The sequence below is a fragment of the Salvelinus namaycush genome, chromosome 6 (genome assembly GCF_016432855.1).
Source record: "Salvelinus namaycush isolate Seneca chromosome 6, SaNama_1.0, whole genome shotgun sequence".
NCBI classification, from domain to species: domain Eukaryota; kingdom Metazoa; phylum Chordata; class Actinopteri; order Salmoniformes; family Salmonidae; genus Salvelinus; species Salvelinus namaycush.
The window spans coordinates 45,516,896-45,544,810 of record NC_052312.1 but is presented as its reverse complement, the minus strand read 5'-3'; the positions used below and the strand labels follow the sequence as shown (position 1 = coordinate 45,544,810).

Below are 27,915 nucleotides of genomic sequence, written 5' to 3'. Positions count from 1 at the left end.
GCCATCTTATTCCAGAACTCAAAGTTACTCTTCAAATCTCAGACTCAAATACACTGACATCATAGAGAATATTAGATTGTGTATTTTCATATATATATGTACAGATTTTCATTGAACCACCTCAGACAACACCACACAATACATAGTTGATAGAGGCCACACTACACATATGACAGCAGTAGTATTCAAAGGATCAGAACTCTTGTAGAAGAATAGGCTTTTGTCCTCGTGTCCAAACGCACGAGTCACAACGACAGGAAACGCGATCCAGTTCTCGACCTCAAAAAGGCTTCCGTCGTCATAGTTACAATCACATGAACATTGCAGCTACCTTTCGTGAAAGATGGACATCAGAGAGGTCTTTGCCCAATCACGACAGACCTCCATCACTTGTGTCCAATAGAAAGAGGTTAACAACCCAGAAGGACCACCTTTTTGTTATACACTAGCCCATGACATTATCATTGTGCCAACTCAGTGACAGCTCACCTAGTCACGGTTTACAGTAGGCATACATTTATTTTTTTAAATCCAACAAAGACCTGTGAATATAAGTTAGCATGTGTTCAGTTAACAAAACCTACGTCCCCCAGTCTGCAAACAGCATTCAGTGAGGATTCACACAACGGGGTTGGTCTCAAAAGTCTACAATGGCGTCCTTTTCTCATCTCCGTCCTTCACCTGCACTAGTCTGCAACAGGTGGATAGGTGAGATGACACTCTCCTGTCACATTTGGCCCATAGGGCTTTCACCTATCCTGGGATTTCAGATCAGTGCAGATGAAGGGAAGAAGATATGCAAAGGGGACGAGGAAAGGAGACTACTTTTGACTATTGAGATGTAGCCCCAGACTTAGTTCCACCGCCAAGGATTATTACTGCACACAGCACTCCTCTAAGGCCTCTCATTCATCATCACAAGAGCACAACAATCCAAGGGCCCCTTTAAGAGCTCTCCCATTTTAAATCGATTTATTTATCAACAATTTAGGACAGGTCCCCTTTAATGAAAAAGTGCTCAACTCATATATATATATATATATATATATATGAGTTTTTTAAATAAAAACTGCATTTGATATGTCCAACGATTAACTTAAAATGCACGGACTGCTTGCTTTGTTGAAAGCAGCCTGGTTTGATGCATGGAATAAAACAATTACTAAATTCACCACATTTCAACAGGATCACAATCGTTTGTGGTGTCCCATCTTGGTCAGGCCAGTAACATGATGGAAGGGAACACATTGATGAAGTCAGAGGGGGTATTACAAAACAGGAACATACCGGGCAAACTAACTAAATGAATTATGATTGTGCTGACATTTCAATATGCACACATTTGTGTGTACTACTTCACATTCCTTCACAATTCCCAGTATATATCGACCAATCACTCACTTACAGCAAACCATTCAGTACATATGCAGGTGAGTTACTTCAATTAAGAAGGTAGCCGTATGTAACGTCACCCTCACAGCACACACAGGATTCTGTGTGGATAACAATCCCTAACCAGACTAATTGCCTAAACACAATCAACCCCTCCCTTTTCAAACTGTTGGTGAATTGGATTTCGTCTCAGAAAATACCCTTTCTTTAGGTCAGATGTAGAAATTGCAGAAGTGCTAGTAACATTTCACCACAACCACTATAACATCTGCTAAACTGTGTACGCAACCAATAAACTTCGATTAGATTTTCACTTCCATCCCGTTTCATTTTGATTAATTTATACTGTAAGAATCTTGACACATCACTGTTGAATCCTTATCCATCATCTCATTCTAGGCAGAGAACAGAAAGCATAGGTACTAAAAATCCCAAAATGGACTGGGGTGTTACTGCGGAGACCGTTTCCATGGAGACTTGGCCTTTCCGCCCGTGCGGTTTAGCCGGCGATTCTACAGCTCTTCTGGATTGTCGTCCTCAAAGCAACAGGACCCCACTAAAAAGAACCACGCTGATATGATAAAGCAGGCTGCTGAGGTGGGCAGCATGAATAACATGTGTTGGCGCTGGGCTAAAAAGGAATGGACTGAGAAAGACTGGTCTCCATGCCACTGCTCATCCTAGCACATAGAACAGGGATTATGGAGAAGATATGCATTCTAGAATAAACCTTTCACCCCAAAGTGTCTCAGGAAAGAAACGATATGAAACCCCCACAAACATTACTGAGAGCAGAACACAACGTAAGTGTCTTTTTCCCCTCTCTCTCTCTCTCTCTCTCTAGTCAAGAAGATTTGGAATCCGCGTACAGATTGAAAAGCTGAGTCTTCAGTGTTCAGTCCGATGGGAGCATAGAAGAACCACACTGCAACCCAAACCACAGAAGATTAAAATACAAATAGCAACAAATATCAAGTGGATTTCATTATCGTTTTCACAGTCGGTCCAAAAAGTGGATTTTTCATTCTTCTTGTTTGCAGTTCAAAAGTCCAACTCCCCTTTCATCAGTCTGTCGTCATTAAAGAGGGGAAAGTTGTTCTCAGCCAAATAGGTCTTTCAGGTCGTTGTTGACAGACGAACTGTGTCTAAGCCCACCACCCGCGTTCATTCCGGGAGCGGAAGTGGGCTGAGAGAAGTTCTGCGGGCTGAAGAAAGGGTTGGCCTGCATCCCGAACCCGCTGGTCACCCCTCCCATGGCTAATGGCGTGCCCTGCATCGGGGCAGTCTGACTGGGCTGGGCTGAACCAAACTGATTAAGCCAGGGGGTGGCGGTGGTCTCAGGGGTGGGCTTGGGAGGAGCCATTTGGTTGAGGCTGACTTTGGGCTTGTTGGAAGTGAATAAGGAGTCCAAGGCAGACATGTCAGGGGTGTTGGTACTCCCTTGGTTGTGGGTCAGGGCACCAAAGTTAGGGGTGCTGGTGGTGGTGGCCATCCCTCCGTAGAGGCCGGGGCCGGGGGGCCGCATGCCCAGACCCCCTGTCTGGAAGCCCATAGTTGGGTTGTAGCCGTTGCTGACCAGAGAGCCCATGGGGGTTGTGGAGGGGTAGGCTGAGATGGTGCTGCCCTGGATGAGGGCTGGTCTGGGGGGAGAGGTGAGGGACAGGCTGCCCAGGGATGTCATATTGTTCAGCAGGCAGCTGGTCAGGTCCTTGGCCTGCCAAACACATCAGGTCAAATCAGCTTATCATCTCAATGACAAATAGGTGGCAGGTTTGAAGTGGAAACTAAAGTACATCACTCTAAAACATCAAACTAATAAATGATACAGATATATTGTGATTGTTCTATATGAGGACATCAAAACGTGTAACCATGGATGGCTACCAAGTAAGGAACTATACATTTTCACATGAGTATGTGTGTGTCTACTACCTGGGTAGAAGGAGTAGCTGGTTTGATACTCTGGGGGGCTAGTGCTGGCTGGTTTCTTAGTTTGGCTGCCTGTTCCTGCTCCTTGGCTAAACGCTGCTTCTCCTCCAGAGTCAAAGACATCTATAGAGAGAGAGGGAGAGAGAGGAGGGACAGAGCGAGAGAGGAGAGGGACAGAGCGAGAGACAGGGGGGAAGGGAGAAAGAACAGAAAACGTTAATAATAATCCCTTATCCCTGAAATATACACTAGCAGCTATACAAGGTTAGGCTAGATAAGATGGGTTTGGTAACATTCAATCACAAAAAGAGAGTCAAACAGAACATGCACCACCCAAGCTAATTTAACAGGAACGTTAACAGACTTCCACTGCAATACGTTTGCTCCGGTCTGTGCCTACTGAATAAGATGCAGAGTACGTACTCTGTTGAGTTGGGGAGCTGATGCCGAGTTTCCGTTCGCTTTCCCATTAACCCCTGCACTCCTAGAACTCCCTCCAAAGACATCATCAATCTGGAAAAAGACAACGGTTTCAATAAGCCATAACACTAACCCATGGCAACATGCATTTTTATTATACATTTGGCCTTTTACGTGTATGAAATCACACACATCAAGCCTTCATTAAATCAATCCTTCATGCATTTGCCTCATCTGGACAATCGCCTCTCCCCTCTTTGTCAAGGAAATTACCTCTTACCTGGTTGCCAGGGCTGGGGGTGCGCGTAGTCTCTTCCGATTGGTTGGTCTGACTGGTATTAATATTCATACTCCTGAGGACAGACAGAATAGCTCAAACTATTTCATTCAGGGGAATTTGGCTCGCACAAATATAAAACATTACTCAACCCTCATCTTTCTAATCAGATTCTGAACATTAACTTGCATCACATCTTTCCTGAGTCATTGTTGACTAATAAAAGGAGAAGTAGGAAGATAGTAAATACAGAAAGAACAGAAGTCTAAAACATTAGTGTGTAGAGCCCTGTGAGTGTGCATAAAGAATAAAATACAAATGTCTGACCATCTCTATGCATACTCACAGGGCTCTACACACTACCCCCACTGACACTCCAACACACATACACAAATCTACCTCTATCAATCCAGTATCCCTACTGGAACTGACCCTGTATATAGTAACCTTACCCCTATACATATCTACCTCTATCAATCCAGTATCCCTACTGGAACTGACCCTGTATATAGTAACCTTACCCCTATACATATCTACCTCTATCAATCCAGTATCCCTACTGGAACCGACCCTGTATATAGTAACCTTACCCCTATACATATCTACCTCTATCAATCCAGTATCCCTACTGGAACCGACCCTGTATATAGTAACCTTACCCCTATACATATCTACCTCTATCAATCCAGTATCCCTACTGGAACTGACCCTGTATATAGTAACCTTACCCCTATACATATCTACCTCTATCAATCCAGTATCCCTACTGGAACCGACCCTGTATATAGTAACCTTACCCCTATACATATCTACCTCTATCAATCCAGTATCCCTACTGGAACTGACCCTGTATATAGTAACCTTACCCCTATACATATCTACCTCTATCAATCCAGTATCCCTACTGGAACCGACCCTGTATATAGTAACCTTACCCCTATACATATCTACCTCTATCAATCCAGTATCCCTACTGGAACTGACCCTGTATATAGTAACCTTACCCCTATACATATCTACCTCTATCAATCCAGTATCCCTACTGGAACCGACCCTGTATATAGTAACCTTACCCCTATACATATCTACCTCTATCAATCCAGTATCCCTACTGGAACCGACCCTGTATATAGTAACCTTACCCCTATACATATCTACCTCTATCAATCCAGTATCCCTACTGGAACCGACCCTGTATATAGTAACCTTACCCCTATACATATCTACCTCTATCAATCCAGTATCCCTACTGGAACCGACCCTGTATATAGTAACCTTACCCCTATACATATCTACCTCTATCAATCCAGTATCCCTACTGGAACCGACCCTGTATATAGTACGCATACTTACTTTATCGTGTTGTTCTTATTTTTAATATCTCAAGCGTTATTGTTCTACCTTGTTATTTTTAGTAAAACATTGTTATTGATTACTGCATTGTTGGGGTTCGAGCTGCAAGAAAGACATTTCACTGTACTGGTGCACCTGACATTACAACGTCAGAGGAAGACAAGAGGGAGAGAATGATCTGACTGATACCTCTGCTGTTCCTGCATGCTGTGTAGCTGCTCCAGTTTGGTCTTGTGTTCTGCCTCCATACGAGTCAGCATGTCTTTGATCACAGCCATGAAGGAGTTAAACTGAAACACACAGAGAGAGGGTGGGAATACAACCTCTGTGTGTGTGTGTGTGTGTGTGTGTGTGTGTGTGTGTGTGTGTGCTCTACCTACCTGGTTGAGGTTGAGGTTGTTGTCTATACTGAGCGAGACTAGGTGAGGCAGACTCTTGGCAGCTAGGTGCTCTTTGGGGATGCCCAGTTTCTTATGGGAGAAGGTACACTTGTAGATCCCTATGGGAGGAAACAACCATTCCACAATAGATCAGAACCACAACAATCAACAGAAAAAGCAGCAATACTGTTAAAGCGATAGATCATGTTTTTAAGTGTTAGCCTATTTCAATTTGTCATTTTATCCTAGGTGAGTTGATTAATTTTATCCTAGGAGAATTGATTAATTTTATCCTAGGAGATTCTAAAATGAGATAGAACTCTTCAACAGTACTAATCATTTTTCTGTTGAGATTTTTTCTTAGTTTTCTTTTTTTCAAACAATCCCTAGGACTATCATCTAGATTCTTAGACGTTCTAGATGTTCCGTTACCTAGAACCCCCATGAGTACGGCTGGTTCTCTGGAGGGGATCTGTTGCAGGAAGGGAAGGATCTCGTCAATGACGTACCATTTGTCCAGGTACTCCAGAATCTTCCCCAGGCACACCAGGGAGTTCACCCTCACCTACACACACAGGTCAAACATGCGCACACACAATCAGAATATTTCTGTCACCTGTCAAACAACAACCATGTGCATTTGATCAACAGAGAGAGAGCGAGACCGCGAGAGACCGACAGACAAAGAAAGAGAGAGAGTCAAATGAAAGCGAGAGACTGACTGCAAGTGAGGAGGTCTGTAGACAGGCAGACTTGATGCGGGGGATGAGTGCGTTCTTCATGGAGGGATACTCGATCAGGTTGGCGAAGGTAGGGATTATGTTCAAACACAGCTCCTGGGGGGGGGGGCACACAAATATATGGCACAGCATTGCTGATGACTTAACGGCAGGGGTTTCCATAGAATCACATATAGCCTAGAACTCTCGAATGGACATTGGGATCATAGCAACTGCAAAATATTGTCTGTCTCGGTCAGTATTATAGAATCTCTATGGAGGTTCCCATGTCCCAGGTTCCCATATGAGCAGGGTCAGGTTTTTCTTATCCTCTCAATGGGTCAGGTTTTTCTTATCCTCTCAATGGTTAGTTTAGGATTTGGGGACAGGCAATGGGATTCTAGAGCTGTGGTTAGGGGCAACTTGTACCACAATTAGTGTTTAGACGTTAACACTGCAATTATCCTCCTAAACTTTACTTCCTTCACTATATCACTCATTTAGATAGGTAAATAGAGATGTCTGTCTTTTACAATGTACAGTACCTGGCAAACAAATTACGCATTAAATCAAGGCAGTGTATTTTTAACGGGCAGAAAATGTATGGCAACGGACGACAGTATGCTAATTTACACTTACCTTAAATTACACTCAAACTAAACCTAACTTTAACCTCAATCCTAAACCTGATTTCATTAGTATTGCACTTCTCTTTCTGCCGGGGGAATAAACCCTTTGTAAAGTCATGATGTGCTTGTCCCTGGTACCTGTATCTGGATGGAGGGGGCCTCCAGGGCTCTGTAGACCATGGGCAGAACGCTGTTCTTAATGTCCTCCGGTGGGGTCTTGGTCAGCAGCAGGTCCATCTTTTGCAGGAAGATCAGCAGGATCTGAGAGACACAGAGGGTTAAACGCAGTTCATCCAGGCTTAATGATGGGAGAGTGACAGATAAAAAGAGAGAGATGGGTAACTACCAGTGAAATGAAACTAGGAATAAAGTGAGCTCTTTTTTTAAGCATTAGTGTCACACACACACACACAGTCTTAGCAACTACGCTTAGCAAAGACCACTCACCATATTGCTTGCCTGAAGGCGTGGAAAGGAGAAGAGAGAGAAACAGTATGATCTATACAGCCCTGTCACCAGCTAAAGCATATAGCATCCTCTAGTCTGTTATCTAACCATGCCATCCCTGTAACACACATCAAGAAAACATAGAAGGTAGGCCTGAAAATTGGGTATGGGGATACACTATATGTGTGTGTCCTTTGCATCCGTCCGTCTGTGTGTGTGTGTGTGTGTGTGTGTGTGTGTGTGTGTGTGTGTGTGTGTGTGTGTGTGTGTGTGTGTGTGTGTGTGTACCTGGACAGGCTCCTGCTGCTTGAACACAGGGCTGAGGTCCGGCAGGATGAGTCTGACGTACTCGTCCTTGGTACACTCCTCTGCGATCAGTAGCACGTTGGGCAGAACGAACGGCACCATGTCTGGGTTCACGAACTCTGAGGTGAGGGCTGGGAGGATACGATACACCACCACTCTCTGGGGTGTAGAGGAAGAGACAGGACGCAAAGGGGTTAGGAATAGTGGCTTTAATCAGAATCATTTTTATTAAGTCACCTTTGAGCACATATTTGCAAAATGGCCAATCCCAATTTGACTGGATTATTGAAGACCACGCTCCAAACTACCTGTCCACTGAGCATGAAGCATTCTACTGTAGGAATGTACAACTAGGACACTAAAATGACCTGTAAGAGCAACACACACACACACACACACACACACACACAGTCAACACTAACCTTGGGTAGCTTGGGCAAGACCTTGGGCAGGTTTTTGTAGAACTGGGACTTCTGCAGGTTGTCCCTCTGGAAGAGGGAGTCAAAGTAGGCCAGCGTCACCGCCCCCACGTCATCAAAGAAGGGGATCTGAAGCACCCAGACACAGAGAAGGGATTATTCAACTGAACTGGGTGGTATGTCATAAAGCAGGATCAATGACTTCATCTTGCTTAAATTCTCTGAAATAACGTTTTAGGAAGACGATCTTGAAAACGGGCATTCAACCAACGACACATATTCAACCGACGACACACATTCAAGTTTAGTTTTATTAATGAATCAGAAAATCTAAATCTATTTATCAGTTAACTGACTTGGTGAGCCTGTTTTAATATGTAAAGGTCTTGTGTATCCTGTTGTATTAGTGACATAAGGTCATAGTTGGTGACACGGGGGGTGATCTGACCTTGGTCATCTGGTCAGCATCAGGCCGGACGTTGGGCGTGACACTCAGCAGCATCTTGACGTGCTCCCTCACCTCCTCAGGAATCTTATTCAACATGGTGGGGCTCAGTCTGCTGAGCTATGGACAGACGGGGGGGGGGGGGGGGGGGGGGAGAGAGATCTACCAATTCAAAAAGTATGGAATCAATGAAGCATTACAAATATTGCAGTGCACTTTGGCATTAATATCGCTCTGTCCTTTTCTCCCCAAAATGCTAAATAAGACGTGATGCATTCTAACTAAGGTCTGCTGCCTGAATGAGGTCCTTGGGTGCTGTCGCTCCAGAGAACTCTAACTTTATGAAGAGGGCCAGCACTCACAACTTTGATGTATATTTTTTACTAGCAATCACGTGGACATGTTCTGGCCATCAAGCCTTCATCTCACTCCCCGCCCCCTCACCTGGTCCAGCTGTCGGCTGAAGCTCTTGAAGATGTCGTGCTTGTTGACCTGGAACACGGGCTTGCCCTCGTTGAAGACGGCGTGCATCACCACGCCCAGCGAGTACATGTCCGAGGCGGCGTCGCAGCTCACCGACAGGATGTACTCGGGGGCCAGATACTCTGGGTTGGGCAGGCAAAGCGGCGGCAGGTTGGGCTCCCACTCCTTACAGGAATACTTGAGCTGGGGGAAGGAGGGAGGGAGGTGGAGATAGGTATGTAAGGATATATACAGATACACACAGAGGAAGAGATACATACAGGTGCACACAGGCAGATGCGCTGAGCGTCTCACCTCGGCATCGGAGGGGTTGGTGGAGGAGATGCTGAAGTCAAAGCCCATGATCTTCCAGGCTCCGCTCTTGTTGAGGATGACGTTCTCCAGACACAGGTTCCCATGGACCATCTTCACCCCGCTGTGTAGGAATGACAAGCCCTCCGAGATCTGAGGGAGGGACATGTGAAGGAGGGAGAGAGAGGGAGGGAGAAGAGAGAGAGATGAGAGTAGTCACAGGGAGAGGATAACAAAATAGAAAGAGAGTGAAAAAGAGAAAGGAAAAGAAAGAGGCATGAAGCAGATAAAGATAGGAGAGGTAAGACAGTGAGCAGAGAAACAGAAAGACAATCTGTGATATTAACTAAAGACTTGGGGATCAGTAAAGTACAGTCTGATTACTTCATCTCATCTCACGTGTCCCAGGCATTTAAGAAGACGTACAAAAAAAAACATTCACGCCATAACACACAAATTCAAGCTGTACTTGACAGAGGGTTTTTTTCCAACCCAGAACAATTATGTAGCATTGACATTTCACAGAATTCCTCCGTAAAAGGGGCAATCTGCAGTTCAAACAATAAAGCGCAACTCCGCCAATGTTTTGGTAAAAAGCCGAAGGGTGGGGCTGGAAAATGTTTACCACTCCCAAATTCCTAGACAGAGCTATGGATATAAGAACTGACCATCCATTACATCAACATTATAGTTTTAACCATGTTTTAAGGCTAGTGTTTGTTTACAATAACAAACAAATTAGTAAAACAAGCTTTGGGTTCTGATGGGGTACGACAGTTGAACTTAGCTCATGAGGCATTTATAAGTTATATTCTTCAAGAATCAATGGGTACATATAATTGATTTATAAGTAAAAATTGTATGTAGCAATCGCAGATTGCACCTTTAAATAGCTGTGTGACTTGGCAGGGGAGTGCAATCTAATCAATTATCCCCAAAAATATGCCTGGGACAATTTAATAAGCCGAAAGAGAGGTGTGGTTAGTTCAATTGGGTTTGAAACATACATCTGCCAAGCAATATACATAGCAACAAGACGTGAGTGTGTGTGTTCATTTCAGACTACGTGTGTGTATGTGCACAATTGCATGTGTGTGTATTGGGTCTCACCTGCAACAGGCCATACTTGGTCTCCACGTCGTACAGCTTGTAGTCCTTGATGTCTGTGGGCACGGGGCTGGGCAGGTTGTCCCACTGACCCAGCACATTGGACAGACTGGCAAACACTGGCTCTGTACAGAACGCCAGGCAGTCCCTGAAGGAGGGAGGGAGAGAGGAAACAGTGTCAATTATTACAAACAAACAACGGTGAAGAAAGAAGGAGTCTGTTAAAAATGACAGAGAAAAGAGAAGAGGAACAGTAAGATAAAGAACAAAAGAAACGGGGGATGATGGTGAACTAGAGGAAGGATTGAGTAATAAAAAGGTAGAGAAAGAGGTAGTGTGTGTGAGAGAGAGAGAAGGAAAGAAATGTAGTGTGTGAGAGCGAGAGCGAGTGTGAGAGATACCAATTAGGATCTGGCTAAAAATACATGAATCAGTTACAGAACCCATTGCCCTTTTTTGTGAGGTCTGGGGTCCGCTCACAAACCAAGAATTCACAAAATGGGACAAACACTAAATTTAGACTCTGTGTACAACGTAAAACACAAAATAATGCATGCAGAGCAGAATTAGGCCAATTCCCTCTACTTATCAAAATCCAGAAAAGAGCCATTCAATTCTACAACCACCTAAAAGGAAGAGATTACCAAACCTTCCATAACAAAGCCATCATCTACAGAGAGATGCACATGGAGAAGAGTCCCCTAAGGAAGCTGGTCCTGGGGCTCTGTTCACAAACACAAACAGACCCCATAGTCCCAGGACAGCAACACAATTAGACCCAACCAAATCATGAGAAAACAAAAAGAGAATTACTTGAACAGAGCAAACTAGAATGCTATTTGTCCCTAAACAGAGAGTACACAGTGGCAGAATACCACAAACTTAAGGAAAGCTTTGACTATGTACAGACTCAGTGAGCATTCCAATAAAGCCCTTTGAATTGAAATAGAGCGAGAGTAGGACAGAGAGAGACTGAGTGAGTACCGCTTGTTCCACTTTCTCTGGCAGGTGTATGTATTATTCAGTGCCAAGTCTATAGAGCTAGGCCCAAAACTTTTCATCATATCTTGCTGCATGTGTGTATGCGTCCTCTGTCGTGTGTATTTATCATTTTTTTGCATGGGTGTGTATGCATGACGTGTGTGTGTGTGTGTAAAGGCTCCTAGCAAAACTCGGCTAGGCGAAATGAACATCTGTGCTCACATACTCCCTTAAAATACCCTCACTTGAAAAACTAGAAAAAAGTGGCAATATTACTGTTTGTCCCTCTTGAGACACCGTAGCAGCTAGTACACATACTTAAAATAGTCTGAATTAATCTAAGATAACTCAAGGTCTTTAATTATAATTTTGACATTTTTGCAGACGTCTTAGTCTCGCAATTTTACATCTAACCAAGTTATTTGGAGGAGTATTTCTCAAGTGAAAGAATTTGCATGAAAACGCTTAGTCTGTCGTTGAATGACTACAAACACATCATTGAAGAATCCCTACTGTTGACCAATCACAGACGAAGGGGCGTAAACTTCAAACTAGGAGAAGCCTCAAGAAAAAAATGGTGTGCTCGATCAGCCCCAAAAAATCCTGCAGAACACCAAAACAAACAAAAATATCACAAAATGTAGTCAGAATATACGCGCAAACTGTTTGAACTGGGAAGCAGACGGTAAGCTTAACCCACCTCGACTCTTCCAGTGGATGCTGGACAGTGAGCAGACGAGGGTGACGCAGTCTGGTGAGCTGCTGCACACCTCTCTTCAGAGACTCAATGATCTGGTCCTTGTCAAACTTCTGATACTTATCCACCATCTTCTTATCAAACACAAACACAGCCACCTCCTGGAAGAAGAAACAATAAGACAGGAATTACCATCTGCATCAGGACAAACACTGACAGTTTGTGTCAGTTGGAGATGGTAAAATGAGTCCCATCTATCCTTTGAACAAATTGTGGAAAACAAATGTGTAAGTTCTCAGGCTGCCCAAGGACTGGGTTGGGAGACATTGTTCTAGTTAAGTATAGAACTGTCCATGAAGCCCCCAGGCAGCCTCACCTGTTTGGTTGACTTCTTGGTTCCGTTGTAGATCCTCCAGCACATGCCGGGCCCGCCGCTGGCGATGTGGCGGCCCACTTCAAATTCACGCGTCACCGGGTTTCCCATGACGGCGCTGGTCATGTCGGCCGTCACCTTAGTGACAGTGCTCTTGAGCTTGTTCAGCATGGACTCCATGGTGACTCAGCCTGACCTTTGACCCCTGGGGGGGAAGAGAGACAAAGAGGTCACAGAGGGTACAACTATACGGTATTCTGAAAAAAAGGCTTAACACACACACCCCTTTCGTATGGAGAAAAAAAACTTAGTCTATTAGCAGCACACATTGACAGCTTGCCACCGAGAGCAAAATCACAAAATGTTGCACATTAAAGTGTCCTGTGATAGCTGTAGACAGAGCTATCAATGTCTCTGACGTGTACCACACACACACAGTACTACAGAGTACACACAGTGGGCAAGTGTGATTACACAAACACAAATCTCCTAAATCAGTGACTTAGAAGTGAGAGAGACAGATCCGAACAGGAGTCAATATCTCTGTATTATTAGTATGCATTGTCTGCACTCGCGTCTGACAAATTCCGACAAGCGCTGTCCAAACCCCGACACGACAACAATAGAATCAGAGTGAATTAACACATTCAGATATAATATCCTATTAGCATATCAAGCAGTGGGTTACGTCTCAAATGGCACCCTATTCCCCATTTAGTGCACTAGGCCCTGGACAAAAGTAGTGCACTATATAGGGAATAGGGTGCCATTTGGGACACATACTGGAGATGTGGGTTCGCACGCCAAACAAACTAGTGAGGAAGCCATTGACCCCATGTTTAATTATAAACCTTATTGAGTCACTGTCTGAAGCCTCTATCTGTCCTGTCAGTCTCCTGCAGGCAGGGTATAATGTCATTGCTCTCCTCAACACCTGGGCTTGGTGCTGATGTTGTTGCCAACAGCCATAATTGAGTCAGTGGACAGTGCTGGACATGGACAGAGCCAAGGGCTTTAATCTTGAGCAGGGAGAAAACCAACCAGCCCATAAAACCCATTACTTAATCAGCCTCTTTCCCACTGTGTGTGAGTAACTTTCTGTCTCTCATTACTGCCTAATCCATCATGTCCCAAACACTGTGGAACACACACTAGAAAAAAGCAATTATTCACACATCGGTCACCATAACAATGAACTGCAAATTCTGTCCCAAACTAAATGTGTGGACTAGGGCTACGCCACTGCTTATAACTAACTAGAAGTTAAATATAACTACAAGAAATGTAAGATGTATGAAATAAATGATATCCAGGTCAGGGCTCCTGCTATGCATTTTGTTTTCTAACTTGCTATCTAAGTGGCTAGATGTCAAGATCAAGCTTCTTGGTTACAGCAGAGACATCCTGAATCAAGATTGATGTTGCCTAAAAAGTATCAAAGTCTACGTCTGTCTGCTGTGAAAAGATTTACACAATATTATTCCTGAATGCAGTTGTGTCATTTCAATAAAGAGTATTTCAATTTCCAGAATCTCGGCTTACTGTGCTATTGAGATCCTCACATTGATGACAGATATTGAAATAAAGCTGAATGAATGTATGAATTAGACCAAAATATGTCTGCCAGCTTGGAGACCTAACTACTGTATATCCTAAGCGAAATGCAATGTTGGAATATGATATATCCAAAGTACCTCTTTCTCTCTGGATATTGTATAAGTTAGGCTACATTTAACACTTCACTTCAATATGGACCTTATGATCATAAAATTGTTATAAATTTAGCTACTTGTTATTTCCAACTGGAAATGTGAACGTGCCAATCACAGCGACTCTCCCCTCGTCACCTCACCGTCTGTGTAGCTAACTAAGTAGCCAGATCACGTGACTCTGGTAGGGTAGCTGAACAAACACAAGCAGCTAGGTAACGTTAGCTGACTTCTAGGATAGGCTATCCATACCAGTGAGTCTGCCGACGGCCAGTTCAGCAATTGCGGAAGGAACGCGGTTGTGCTACGATTATCTTCCAGCTAGCTAACGTGTTGGCGAAACCAATACCTGTCCTGTTTGTTTAACCGGTTTTTGTTAATGTGGCTACCCAATTAGCTAGCCGCATAACCTGACATGGATAGATAGCTAGTTAGCTATCGCATAGCAGTAGACTAGGTAGGAAGCTAATTAGAGAGACGTCACTTTTGACGTTTGTTGAAATGCAGTGTTGCGTTTCTGGGACTGAATCTAACTGTATCATGCTTACCTGTGTCACGAAGGGAATGTCAGTGGTTTTATGATTCCAAGTACTGTTTAAATTGAAAAACAGCTTTCAGTGATGACTGTGGTACACAGCCTCCATCTCTTCCAGTCCAAATTTCTGGTTGACGACTTTGCTACGCTAGCTTGCTACTTACTGTAAACGTCACTTCCGGCTACTCTATCAGATAAGTGCCCTTTCTGTTCATTTAGGAGCACTTTTCTCATGATTATACCAGACAAGCGATTATACTCTTCTGTATAGTGTTTGAATATTTCATACATATCTATATGTCCAATGGTTGCTCAAATGAGAACTTCCAATGATGTTTATTGAAAGTCTTATTGTACTGTATTTAATAGTTGTTGTTTTTTCAACAAAGTGCATTTCAAAACAATTCAACTCATTAAATATAAAACCTGAATCGGCAACGTGACAGATCATGTGTACTATTCTGTTGATTAAGATATGTAAAGCTCAAAACTAGGCAGCAACTTGCAGTACAGAAAATGCTCTAGAATTTAAAACAAAGTACCAATGACGCAACAACTTAATTAACAATGTAACTCACAAAAAGTAACCCGGGTGTATTCACTAGGAACCAGAGAAAAACGGAAACAAACAGGGACCCATTTGAATTTGTCCAACAGAAACTCATTTTTGTTGCACAACTTTTTCCTAGGGTGTGCAACTAATGAATACACCCCTGGATTGTATGATTTACACTCAATTCAATAAGTTAATTCATTCAACCTTCAAGTTATGCTAAAAACATGGCACTTATTTGAGAAGAAGCATTCATTTGTAAGACCTCCAACAAACTACAAAAGTAAAAACTTTTGGCTGCATTTGAAACTTTCCACCTTAAATTTACCAACTTATGATTAAAATTGCAAACCCATGCAATCAAAGCCTATTACAATCCAATAGAATAGTTAGTGTCAACTATGTGATTAACAGATATGAAATAGCTTCTTGACAGCAGTGGGAAACAGTTCCACAAATAACTAAATGAATACCATTTCAAATAATTCAGTTTGTCCCCAACAGAAAATGTACAGATATAAAAGTAGTGTTACATTTACCAGCATTATTCCCTTACCAGTTATAAGATGCAGTCAACAAAATCCAAAACAATACATCATTTGTTAAGACTGTCAACACAATAAGTGTGTTAAATTTCATTTAAGGTATAGAAATAAAGAGATTCCTGTTCAAGCTTAATATCCAGCGTAAACTTCTATTTACAGTACCTAAATAAAATCTACCTGAGAAAACTAGATACTTGATACCAAAACCAGCCCTGAATAAATTCAGTTAGATCCTATGCCTGTTAGTTTTAGATAAATGTTTCACCAACATTACACATTCCCCTCTGTGTCGATTTCAACAAAATCAAAAGATTTTCCTGACAGGCATCAGCTACGGAAAGCAGAGAATGCTCTCATTCACCAGAACTAAACCCTTGAGGCACCTGGGTAAGTGCATCTCTCCTTGTTAGAACAAAACAATTGCTACTGTCATACCACTAACATACTATGGCCTACAAACTAGTGCAAATGCATTCCTGAAGCCGGAGTCATAAGAACACTTGAAAAGCAAAGCCTCGTAAGAGTAACATCACTAAAAGATAACACTAACTAGGCCTACATCAAATCAAAATAGTAATTTCATCCCATGTAAAGCGCAAACAGTCCTGATAATCACCTGGCAAAAACTTACTGTATATCCTGTCTTGGAACAAAACTATTGCCAGCACTGTGGAAAATGTTGGCATAACGAAGAACAAACGCGCTTGTTAAGGCGACAAGGATCCCTACTGCCCAATTCCAAAATCAACCCCTAGGCCCACCCTCTATGCAGTATGCCCTTGTGTAGACCAGGGGCATGTTCAGCAGGATTGAACGTTCAGATAATAAATACACTATGTAGATCAAACATGACTCTGACATGTAGAATAAGGAATCACATCGGCTCATTTCAATCTGTAACGTTCAAGAACATTTAGCAACTGAACATGGCCCTGGAATGACCTTACCCTCTGATTGGTAAGTGGAACACTTATACCTGGAATTGCTTATAACTAATCCAATCCTTCCAAATCTACAAATGCATGGCGGGGGTAAGGTTTGATTTTGGATTGGGTCTACCACCACTCATTACATTCCCTTTCCCCCCGTAGAAAATGGAGGAGAAGTGCTGGAGGAAGACTATGGGATGGTGCTTCTGGAACTCCTTGACCAGCCGCCTCCTCTCCTTGACAGACAGGGCCTTGCTCAGGCTGATGTCCCTGATCAGCTGCTTTAGGCTCTCCAGGGTATGATCCTCATACTGCTGCAGCGACACCTGCTGGCAGAATGTAAACACTGCAACACAGGATGAGGAGAAGGGGGTCAATACAGGGGTGTATTTATTAGGGAACGCATCACGGAAAAATGTGCTTCTCATTGGTAGTTCCTGCCCGTTTCAGTCGGTTTTATTTCATTTCGTGCCTAGTGAACACGACACTGATGGTGGTTTATTTCATTACTGAAGATTAGGGATGACTCACTATTTTATGTAGTACTGTATGATAATAGCATAAGCACAAAAAGGCATATACTGTAGATCACCAAGTCCTAAAATTATGTATCAAGTGGGGCTGAATGTACTCAAGTTGGATTGAACTCACTCGCAATGTCGGATCTCTTCCTTGCTGCAGAATTTGCAGCGTTCTCCTCACAGCATCAATCAGCGATGTGGGGGTCTATTTCCATTATGGACAGAGAAGGGTTGATAAAATGTCATTTTATTCACATAAACAAATGATATACATGCTGCATTTAATGTATCAGGCAATGTCAGAAATACGCCAAACCAATTGAAACTACCGTTGGGAGTACCGCCTCCCTACCGTTGGAGTACCGCCTCCCTACCGTTGGAGTACCGCCTCCCTACCGTTGGAGTACCGCCTCCCTACCGTTGGAGTACCGCCTCCCTACCGTTGGAGTACCGCCTCCCTACCGTTGGAGTACAGATTACACTCTTCAGAATAGGGTGCAGTATTAAGTCTTCAGATGCCTGACTTTAAAAAGGAACGGTGCCCAAATCCTGATTTTAAAGCCTCCCTCTGTAGCTACTATTTCCGTTCAACAATGCGGCCCTAAACTTGTTTATTTTGGTATCGGAGGACTGTCAGAAGAGGGCCAGGAAAGAGGATCAGGGATTTCATGTGCCTACCTTAAAGAGCTGAGTGTGGTTGTCCATCAGAAACAGCAGCAGCCTCTCGCTCTGGGTACGAGATAGCTCTTTAGTCTGCACGACGGCCTTCAGAAACATCCTGCTGACCAGGGCCCTGTTGTCTGTCTGGACATATTGAGTGGTCCGTCACACAGTGGACCACCAGTGTTACCACTTTGGCTGAAGCAAAAACCTACACCGACAGCCGCCATCCCAGGGTATGATTGGCCCACCACTGATGTATATAGTATTTATCATTGGGCCCTGACCCATTATTTGAGAAACAATGGTTTTCAAATGGTGTGTGTGTGGAGTGGGATTACCTGTTTGTTCAGACGGCATGCATCCGGATGGGCTGCTGCGGCCATGAAGGCCAGGAGCCTCCTCAGCTCATCTCTCCAGCAGATGCAGACACAGCTGATAGGCCCTGACAGAATCATCCACCTTCCCACAGTCTGAGAACACACACACACAGGAAGAGGAAAGATAAGAGGGTGGGAGTGTATGTCAAAGAGACATGTACAGACACAGGACTCTAACATGATGAAAACACTATATCACACACTAACACACAACACCCCACCATAATTCCTCAAACAGCCAGTCTCACCCAGCAGGTCCAGTATGGCCGTGTGGATGTCCAGGTAGCATCCGGTGAGCAGCGGGGACCTCTCCTGGCCTCCATAGTGCTTGGCCATGGTGTCAAACAGCAGTTTCTTCTGGCCGCTCAGCCTCTCTTCCCCTCTGTGGTACTGCCCTGCTGGAGGAGGTGCTCCCCCGCCAACACGATCAGCTGGTCAGGGAAGAGCTCCAGGCAGTCAGCGGCTGCCACCAGCCATGCGTCCAGCCTACAGTGTCACAGGGAGAGGATGCCAACTTCAGTGCCTTCTTTTAATGTCAAAAGAGCTTAAATATAATTTAATGGGAGGTTGTTAATGTTTTGACCAGGGGTTGGAACCAACATTTTAAAAAATGTGTTCCGTTACAGGTAAAAAGTTCTGAAACGGTTCATATAGTTCCTTTTCATTCAGTGAAATCAACAGTTTTTACAAAATATCTCATTCATTTACTCAACACATTAGCATTGATAGAGATGCTTTCTATGGAAGCGTAAGCTAGTTCTTTACATGTTGATTGGTCAGATATTTCAGTCGCATCTCACGCCTGCACTATTAACGGTGGGGGGAGAAAGAGAGACAAGCTTGGCTTGAAGCGCTGAACATCATGACATGAACTGGAATGTGTTTAGGCTATTACTAGCATTATAACTTCATACCAAATTATATACTAGATATCAAGAATATTTTTGGAACAAAAAAAACATTATTAACCCATTCTAAAGATTTGAAAATAATGTTTCTGTTCCGGAACAGAAGATCACTTTCATTCCCAGTTCAGTTTCCGTTCCTCAAATTACTTTTTCAGTGTTCTGTTCCATAAACCGGTTCCAATCCCTGGTTTTGACCAACAAAATAATGCTTACAATTCCTAGTATCTTTTCCATTAAATCATATGGCGGCTGGTTAGGTACTAACTCAGGAAGGTTGAGGGTCTGGGGCAGCTCACGGTCCAGGCAGGTGTTGGAGATGACCAGGTCCTGGTGGTGGCTCTGCAGCAGCTGCAGGGCGGCAGCCTGGGGGTGGGGCTGGGCCCCCCGGGTCGGAGTCGCCAGGATGCAGTCCAGCACGGGTAGCTCCACCGTCTGCAGCAATGTCTGCTGCTTCCACACCTCCTCCACCACTGAGGACAGAGGAGAAGGGAGAGAGGGAGGAGAGAGGTGGGTAGAATGACAAGCAAGAGTGGGAAATAAAAAAATAAGTGAGAAAATGGGAGGACGAGACAAAGGGAGGGGGGAAAGAGGGATACAAAGAATGGAAAAAAAAGAGGAAAAAATAAAAGTACATTAACTTTTCCAATATAGTAATTTCCAACATGGCCAGGTGGAGACAGCCAGGCTTTGTCATCTCACCTGTCTTTGAAAGGAAGATGGTGGTGGGGACTTTGGTAATGGCCTTAGGGAGGGAGGGCTGCAGGTTGATGGACTTCAGCAGCCTCTCTACCCTCCGGTCTGAGGGGCCCAGCGCCAGGGGGTTGGAGATGGACCTCAGCTCACTCAAGTCTGCAGAGAGAGAGCAGTGATGATGTAGTGAGGTATAGTAAAACCGTGTGTGAGAAAGAAAAAGAAAGAATGTGTGTGCATGTTTGTGACTCAGACAAACCTAGAGCCTTTCTTCCTCTTCCCCACTAAGTCCTCGGGGGCCATGTTCTCTGTGTCCCCATCCTTCCCAGCCTTAATGGCTGAGCCGGGCAGCGAGCTGCAGTCCTGGAAACGGTAGAGGCTGCAGCCCGTGTCCTCGAAAAGTGGCCTCCTTGTCCTGGCGGAACAGCTTGGTCCCCACCGCCTCAAACACCTTGGCCTCCATGAGCGCCTGGCAGAGCCTGGCGGCCTTGAGACGTGACACCTCGCTGGCACAGAAGAAGACGTTCTGCATCAGGTAGCTGAGCACAGCGTCTACAGCATCCGAGCCCGTTAAACATTCTGGGTGGACACGCAGGAGGCGTCGCCGTCGTCGCACCTCCACCTGTCTGCAGTGCCTGGATGATGTTGTGCCACAGCTGTGTAGCGTGGAAGTGCCCAGAGAATCCTATGTGATGAAATATTCAGGTAGTAGACTCAGACATATTTCATCAACAGTATGCTGTTGGCTCCTGTCAGGTCAGATTTTTGAGGGGGGTTGTTGATTTTTGTGGGATGTCGCCACGCCGTGTGTGATGACGTCACCTTCCTGAATCTATTTAGTTAGCTAACGTTACCCTTCACTCCAATATTAATAACAAGCCTCTAGTATGGTTGTTTAACTTCAGTATACTCAGTTGTGTAAAATATAAGGGTTGTGGCCATAAGCCATAAAACATAACATGTAGCTAGCTAAATTGAAAGCTTGTTACGGTTTATAACCTAAGGATTTTCATGTCAATTTCTCACCTGGTTGAACATTTTCACGAAGGCTCCGTGTTTGACTGTTCAAACGTCTAAACCTCGGAGTTAAATCACCCGCCATCGTGACAAAGGATGTGACGTAGCTTCTTCTTCGATGAGGTTTAACGGCGGTTGGCATCCAATAAATGTTGCATTACCGCCACCAACTAGACAAGGGTATAAATCCCTTATACTTTGAGTGGTTAAAGGGGAAAAATACATTTTAAAAAACAAACCCTGCCATCTAACCCTACACACCCTACACAACCCACCACCTTATTCAAACCTATCTGGTCCTACCTCAGGCCAATGGCCTGGGAGGATGGGACACCACCACTCAAAACACCCTGTAACTGGTCAAATCTCGTACACCTAAATACTTCTCTGTAGCTGTCACCACAACCTCTTTTTTCTGTGACTTACGCTCCATCTCTGCAGTTCATCGGTCCATTGATGAGCGCTAAAAAGCCAGTCTTACTGAAACATATATCACTCAATGACCTATCCCTCTGATGGCACAGATCTACTACTCACACAAATCCTCTCAGGACCCCCCCCCCCCCCTTGACCCATCTTCCTCAACGCTACTCTAACCTTGGTAACCTCAACCTGCCTCTCATCAGACACTTCTGATCCCCAGCCCCATAGGCACCCATACAATTAGCACAGACCACTTCTTTCCCCAATACAACACATTACTTTGTTTCATGTCCTTTTGCATACTTCTCACACCTAGGAACCTCACACCTATGCACTGCTGCCACATGCCCATAAGCTTGACACATGTAACAACGTAATGGATTCGGCACCAAAGCTCGTACGGGATAATTGAAATTTCCTAACATCACTTTGTCAGGCAAATACTTAACATCAAAACTCAAAAGAACAGACAATGACTCTTCTGTTTTACCATTCACACCACCATGTTTGCATCACACCAAACGACAAGCATCACAAACACCGGGAATCTTTCCCTTCAGCTGGTCCACTTTCACATTTACTGCTAGCCCAGTAGTCACTCCTTTCAATGGTGCCCTTTTCTTGAGAGCAAAACAAGTCACAGCTCTCGTCCCTATTAGCGTGAAGCGCCCGCTCCCTCTGACCGGCAGAAACAAACAATTATCACAAGACCACTTCAGGTTACCTTCACCGATTCCACTGCACCCAACTTTGTTTTCACCCACTCTGAAACCACATATGGATCAGCAAAAAGGCAGGGGTCCACTTTCTCAAAAAATGGCACTCCTACCGTCAGACTAATCTTTATCCTGACCATCGGTGCAAACTCCGAGAACTTCATTGCACATGCCACCTCCGATAATTCTCCCTTATTCACTTCCATTTCACACCCGAATTGATCACGCCACACCTCGCCACAACCACCAAACGGTACCAAACGTACTTCAAAGGTTGTTAAAGAACGGTGCGCACCATTTTGGGAAAATGTGTCATACAGTACAAACCATCACGCAACGTAGCAACTGTTGAGGCAAACTGAACACACCCCAGGTTATTAGACAACATAAAATGCAGACATGTCTTTTCACCTGACCCGGTCCCCTCTCTGAAAGGTAGGTATTAGGGATTTTGATAAGGCATTTCACTCAGTCACTCACTGATCTCTACACCTGGATGGTATATGGAGACAGTGTGATACAATTCTTCATCTTCTCCTGCCTGGCATTGTGGATACCAAGGTAAGTTTGATAACTTGGGCATGTAATAGTGCAGCCTTAGCCTGGTCTATTATATTTTAATATTATAATCTAAAATGCTATACAGTGTGATTTGGAAAAAGTGCACTAGTTCATTGCCATGCATAGTTATCCACCATTTTACTTCTTCAGTGTGGTTTATTGGCGGTCGGCATCCATCGTTATGGTGCATTACCGACACCTACTGTACTGGAGTGTGGGCCAGAGACCGGGAGAAACTAAATCCTACCTGCCAGCCATGTTGCTCTTAAAAAAATATAAAATATTTGAGTTTATATATAATGACGTTCTACTCAATATACTCTTTAAACTAATTTCCTGTATCCCCTTCTCCCTCATACTAGAGCTCAGCCTCTCTCTTTCCCTTTGATATTGCCCACTGTGTAGCAATATATGCTCCACGGTCTCTGTTTCCTGGCAATAATCACACTTTCCTGTTGGAAGCTTTCCCATCATATTTAAGGTATTTTTCAACTGGCTGTGTCCCACCCTTAATCTTGTAAAAATAGCCTCCTCTCTTTGATCCCTTCCTGCCGGCCTCCCCGACTCCTTTGTACTTTAAATAATTGCCTGCCCTTAGTATCTCTATTCCTCTGCTCCTGCCATCTCTGCACCATCACTGTCCATATCAGGCTTTTTGCCTCTGCCTTGCTCATTGGAACTACAACCTCAACATCCCCACTACTAAGTGCTTGTTTAGCCTCCACATGGGCTGGGACCCAAGTAAATCTTATCTGTATACTAATTTGTCTAATCCTGCAATGGGTTTGTAGCACCTCATAAAGCAGGTCTTGTCTGCTACGTGAGCTAAAGGACTCGAGATTCATCAACTCTGCACATGAATCAGAGCAAATAACTACTCTGTCTGGCTTGACTTCCTCCACCCACTGCAAGACCAACAGTATGGCCATCCGCTCCGCCGTATATACAGCCAGATGATCTGTAATACGTGTACTGACTGCCAACCCACATTCCTGCACTACAAATGCTGACCCAGTATGTCCTGTCCTTGGATCTTTTGAACCATCTGTGTAAATGGCTACAAAATCCTGATACACAGTATCCAGACGTCTCTTAAACATAATGTCTTTCTGTAGTCTCTCCAACACTTCTAGATCAACTACTGGAGGCGGGAGTAGCCATGGTGAATTTACAGGAATAGCTACCGTTGGGCTAAACTCCCTTCCATACAGTCCCATCTCCTTCGCCTGGGTATTGCCCACCCACCCAAAGCTTGTGTTCTGTCTTCACTCATGTTCCCAGCATGCCTGTAAAATCCCTTTCGCAGGATGAGACACCATGTCCCTGTAGGTTGATCCAATAATTAATTGCCATCTGCTGTCTCCTAATCTGCAATGGCATATCCCCCCCAGCTCCACCTGTAGTTCAGACACTGGGGAGGTCCGAAACACCACACTACATATTCTGAGTCCTTGCCCCTGTACGATATAGCCTTTGCAATGAGGTCCGGCCTGCTGAACCATACGCTACACTGCCATAGTCTATTACAGATCGGATCAACGCAACATGCATGGTCCTCAATGAGGAACGCCCAGCCCCCCACTCCTTCCCCGTCAGACAGCGCATCACATTTAGCACCTTCTTACACATTTCCACCATTCTCTCAACATGTTCTGCTCAGGTCAGTCAAAGTATACACGAAGGAACCTGAAGGCCCCCACTCTCTCCAAGTTTCTTCTGTCACGATCGTCGTATGAGTGAGACCAAGGCGCAGCGTGGTATGCGTACATTCTCTTTTAATGAATGAAACACTTAACAAAAACAACAAAATCAACGGACGAAACATGAAGCTATAGCAATAGTGCAGACAGGCAACTAAACATAGACAAGATCCCACGCCAGAAAGTGGGAAAAAAGGGCTGCCTAAATATGATCTCCAATCAGAGACAACGATAAACAGCTGTCTCTGATTGGGAACCATATCAGGCCAACATAGACATACAAAAACCCCTAGACCTACAAAAACCCTGGACATACAAAAACCCTAGACATACAAAAAATGTGAGTACCCACCCTAGTCACACCCTGACCTAACCAAAATATACAGAAAACAGAGATATCTAAGGTCAGGGCGTGACATCTCCTAATATAACCTCAAGCATACCTCATCTCCCACCTTCCTCCTGGTAAAGAACAGTGAGTTCTCTACAGAGAACCTGAATCCCCACATTAATGCCATCGCTCTACCTCATCAATTGCTTCCTGTACATTCCTGACTATGTATGGCACATTTCTTCCATAAGGCCCCATCATCTGCAAATAACGACCTCCCAATATCTGTCCTTACCTGAGAGTAAACATAATTGATCATGATTGAGAACAACAGAGGACCAATCACGCTCCCCTGTGGTGTACCGTTATCCACCATGTAGCTGCCTGAGAGACTTCCCCACCCTCACCTGGATAAACCATCCAAACAGGAAATATTTTATCCAGTTGTACGTTCTTCCTCCTACCCCCATAATATCAAGCTTGATTAACAACCCCTCCTTCCAAATCATATCATACGCCTTCTCCACATCAAACAAAGACAGCTACAACTGTCTCCTTGTTCCCCTGAGCCTTCCTGACCTCTGCTTCTAAGAGGAGCACTGGGTCCATAGTTCCCCTACCCTTCCTGAACCCACTCTGATGTGGCGAAACTAGCCCCCTGCACTCCAGGAAGAAAGTTAGCCTCTTCGTAATCTTACATACATGTGATGTTAAAGCTATTGGCCGATAGCTTGTTGACCTCATTGTGTCCTTCCCTGGCTTGTTTACACTACTGCCTCCTTCCAGCTGCCTGGTAGTTTCCCCTCCTCCCACACTCTGTTGTATAACACCGACACCTTATCCAGTGCCTCATCACAAAGATGGGCCAACATAGCATAGCACACCTCATCTTTCCCAGGTGAAGTTAACCCAGCCTTATATACTGCCTTATCTATTGCCCTTTTCACCTCTGCCATGGTAAATGGTGCATTCAACGCATCATTTACATCCTCCCTCCTATCCAGCACTCCAGGATGCTCTTCTCTCGTTCTCTCTCCCTCTCCTCTGACAAATTTGCAGAGCTATGCACTTCGACAAATACTTTGGCCATCATCTTTGCCTTCTCATCTGTTACTGCCACATCCTTCCCACTCGTCCATACTGGATAATCCCACTCACTCATCCTCTTAATCATCTCCCACACTTCTCCCACGGGTGTCGCCCTTCCAATGGTGTCACAGAACCGACGCCAACATGACGGATAGTTCTCCTCACCAGGGCCTGCTTATACTGAATCAGATGTTGGAAGTTATGAGTCCTTTTCAGTACTCTAAATGCCCTGTTCCAACTCCTCACCATTGCCCCACAATCCTCCGTCCACCATGGGACTGCTTTCCTCCTCCCTGAACTCTTAGGTATAGCCTCAGTAGCTGCCCCCACTAACACTTCTCACCCAGTTATTCATACTATCCACTTCCTCTCATATCCACCTGAGCCATCACCTGTTCACTCAGCTCCTGAAACTGAGCCCACCTTGCCCTTCCAAACACCCACCTGCCTACTCCATCCACTGACACCTCCTCCCTCTGGCCTACTGTGCATACTATGGGGTAATGATCACTCCCTACTGAACTCCCCACACTCACAGATTCCCGCCATCACACTAGGCAGACTCTTTCCCTGTGGCTACATCAATTCTGGCCCCTCGGCCATCATTCAGGCACACCAGATCTTTCCTTTCTATCAGACCCCCCCCCCCCACTCATGTTATCACCCATTTAATCCACTGTTTCCCTGCTTGATGAGTCCAGCTGCTTGACACCACCTTATACTTTTCCCCTCTGTGCCATGTCCTTACAGAACACCAACAAGCTCCCGTCTCTTAACACTTTAGCATGGACAACTTCCCCAATCAACTCTTTTATCACAGCAGTCAACCTTATCGGACTCATTGCCCCAACTTCCCCTCCCTCCCTAAACTTCAGAATCACTTTAATGCGCCTCCTCACCTCCATGCTCCCCTCGACTTATCTTGCCCTTCCTCGGCACTCTCTACCTCTGAACTGCTGCTAGGAAGCTATGTTGCTCTCCTCAAACATCCTTTTCTGCCTCCTCTCTGTCTCCATAGACCTTTCTCTCCCCTTCAAACCATTACTCCCTTTATCTCCCGCTTCATTTCTCTTTCTTACTCCTAAATGTATTTGTACCACTATGCTCCATGCTTGCTTCACTTGTCTCCATCACTATCTACCATCTTTGACCCAGTGCCGAACCACCCACACAGCGAGAACAGTTTGATTGTTTGTTGACCAACGATTGATCGCTAGCCACAGCTTCCAGCCTCTCCCTCACTTCTGTCATCTAGGTCCTCGGACCCCTTGACCCTTTTTACTTGCCGTAGTTAGGCTATAGCGCAGACAGAGGGGCCTCCACCATTTAAGGTGTGCCTGACCTTAATGGTTTGCTACCAAGTTGATTGCTCAGGTTGCAGCCAGGTGTGGTGAGTTAGATAATTGGCCTGCTGCTCACCCATGCATTCAGCCTCCCTAATTACTATAAGTAGAAACTCTAATCATGTTCTATTTGATGCTGCTCTGTCTTTTAAACTAACGTGTACTTGACTAAATATGGTCATTTAAACTAATAAATGTAATTAACTTAAATAATGTTTTCCATAGTATTACCTGGTCTAATTAACAAAGTAAAGTTCAGCTAATTAAATGTACATTCTCATTGGTTAATCATTACGGGTGGCGTTTAGAAGCAAAGGTAGAAGTTGTTATAGACCCCCCTCGGCCCCCAGTTGTGCCCTGGACACCATATGTGAATTGATCGCCCCCCATCTATCTTCAGAGTTCGTACTGTTAGTTGACCTAAACTGGGACATGCTTAACACCCCGGCCATCCTACAATCTAAGCTAGATGCCCTCAATCTCACACAAATCATCAAGGAACCTACCAGGTACAACCATAAATCCGTAACCATGGGCACCCTCTTAGATATCATCCTGACCAATCTGCACTCTAAATACATCTCTGCTGTCTTCAACCAGGATCTCAGCGATCACTGCCTGCGTGCGCACTGGATCCGAGGTCAAACGACCACCCCT

General features: G+C 44.6%; 1 protein-coding gene and 1 pseudogene across 1 annotated transcript; both read right to left on the bottom strand.

Annotated features, from left to right (window-relative positions):
• Positions 1–64: 64 nt before the first annotated feature.
• LOC120050087 (SCY1-like protein 2) lies at positions 65–15,050 on the bottom strand. The gene is made up of 18 exons (XM_038996725.1): positions 14,906–15,050; positions 12,652–12,853; positions 12,279–12,436; positions 10,601–10,745; positions 9,494–9,643; positions 9,161–9,382; positions 8,720–8,836; positions 8,275–8,400; positions 7,835–8,011; positions 7,238–7,360; positions 6,474–6,587; positions 6,184–6,316; positions 5,752–5,870; positions 5,561–5,661; positions 4,022–4,094; positions 3,745–3,834; positions 3,325–3,444; positions 65–3,106 (listed from the first exon to the last, which is right to left on the bottom strand). Exons 2-18 carry the CDS (start codon positions 12,826–12,828, stop codon positions 2,492–2,494), a joined length of 2,760 nt encoding a protein of 919 aa, XP_038852653.1. The 5' UTR covers positions 12,829–12,853; positions 14,906–15,050; the 3' UTR covers positions 65–2,491.
• A 1,952-nt stretch (positions 15,051–17,002) lies between these two features.
• LOC120049149 lies at positions 17,003–21,180 on the bottom strand (annotated as a pseudogene).
• Between the last annotated feature and the right edge of the window lie 6,735 nt (positions 21,181–27,915).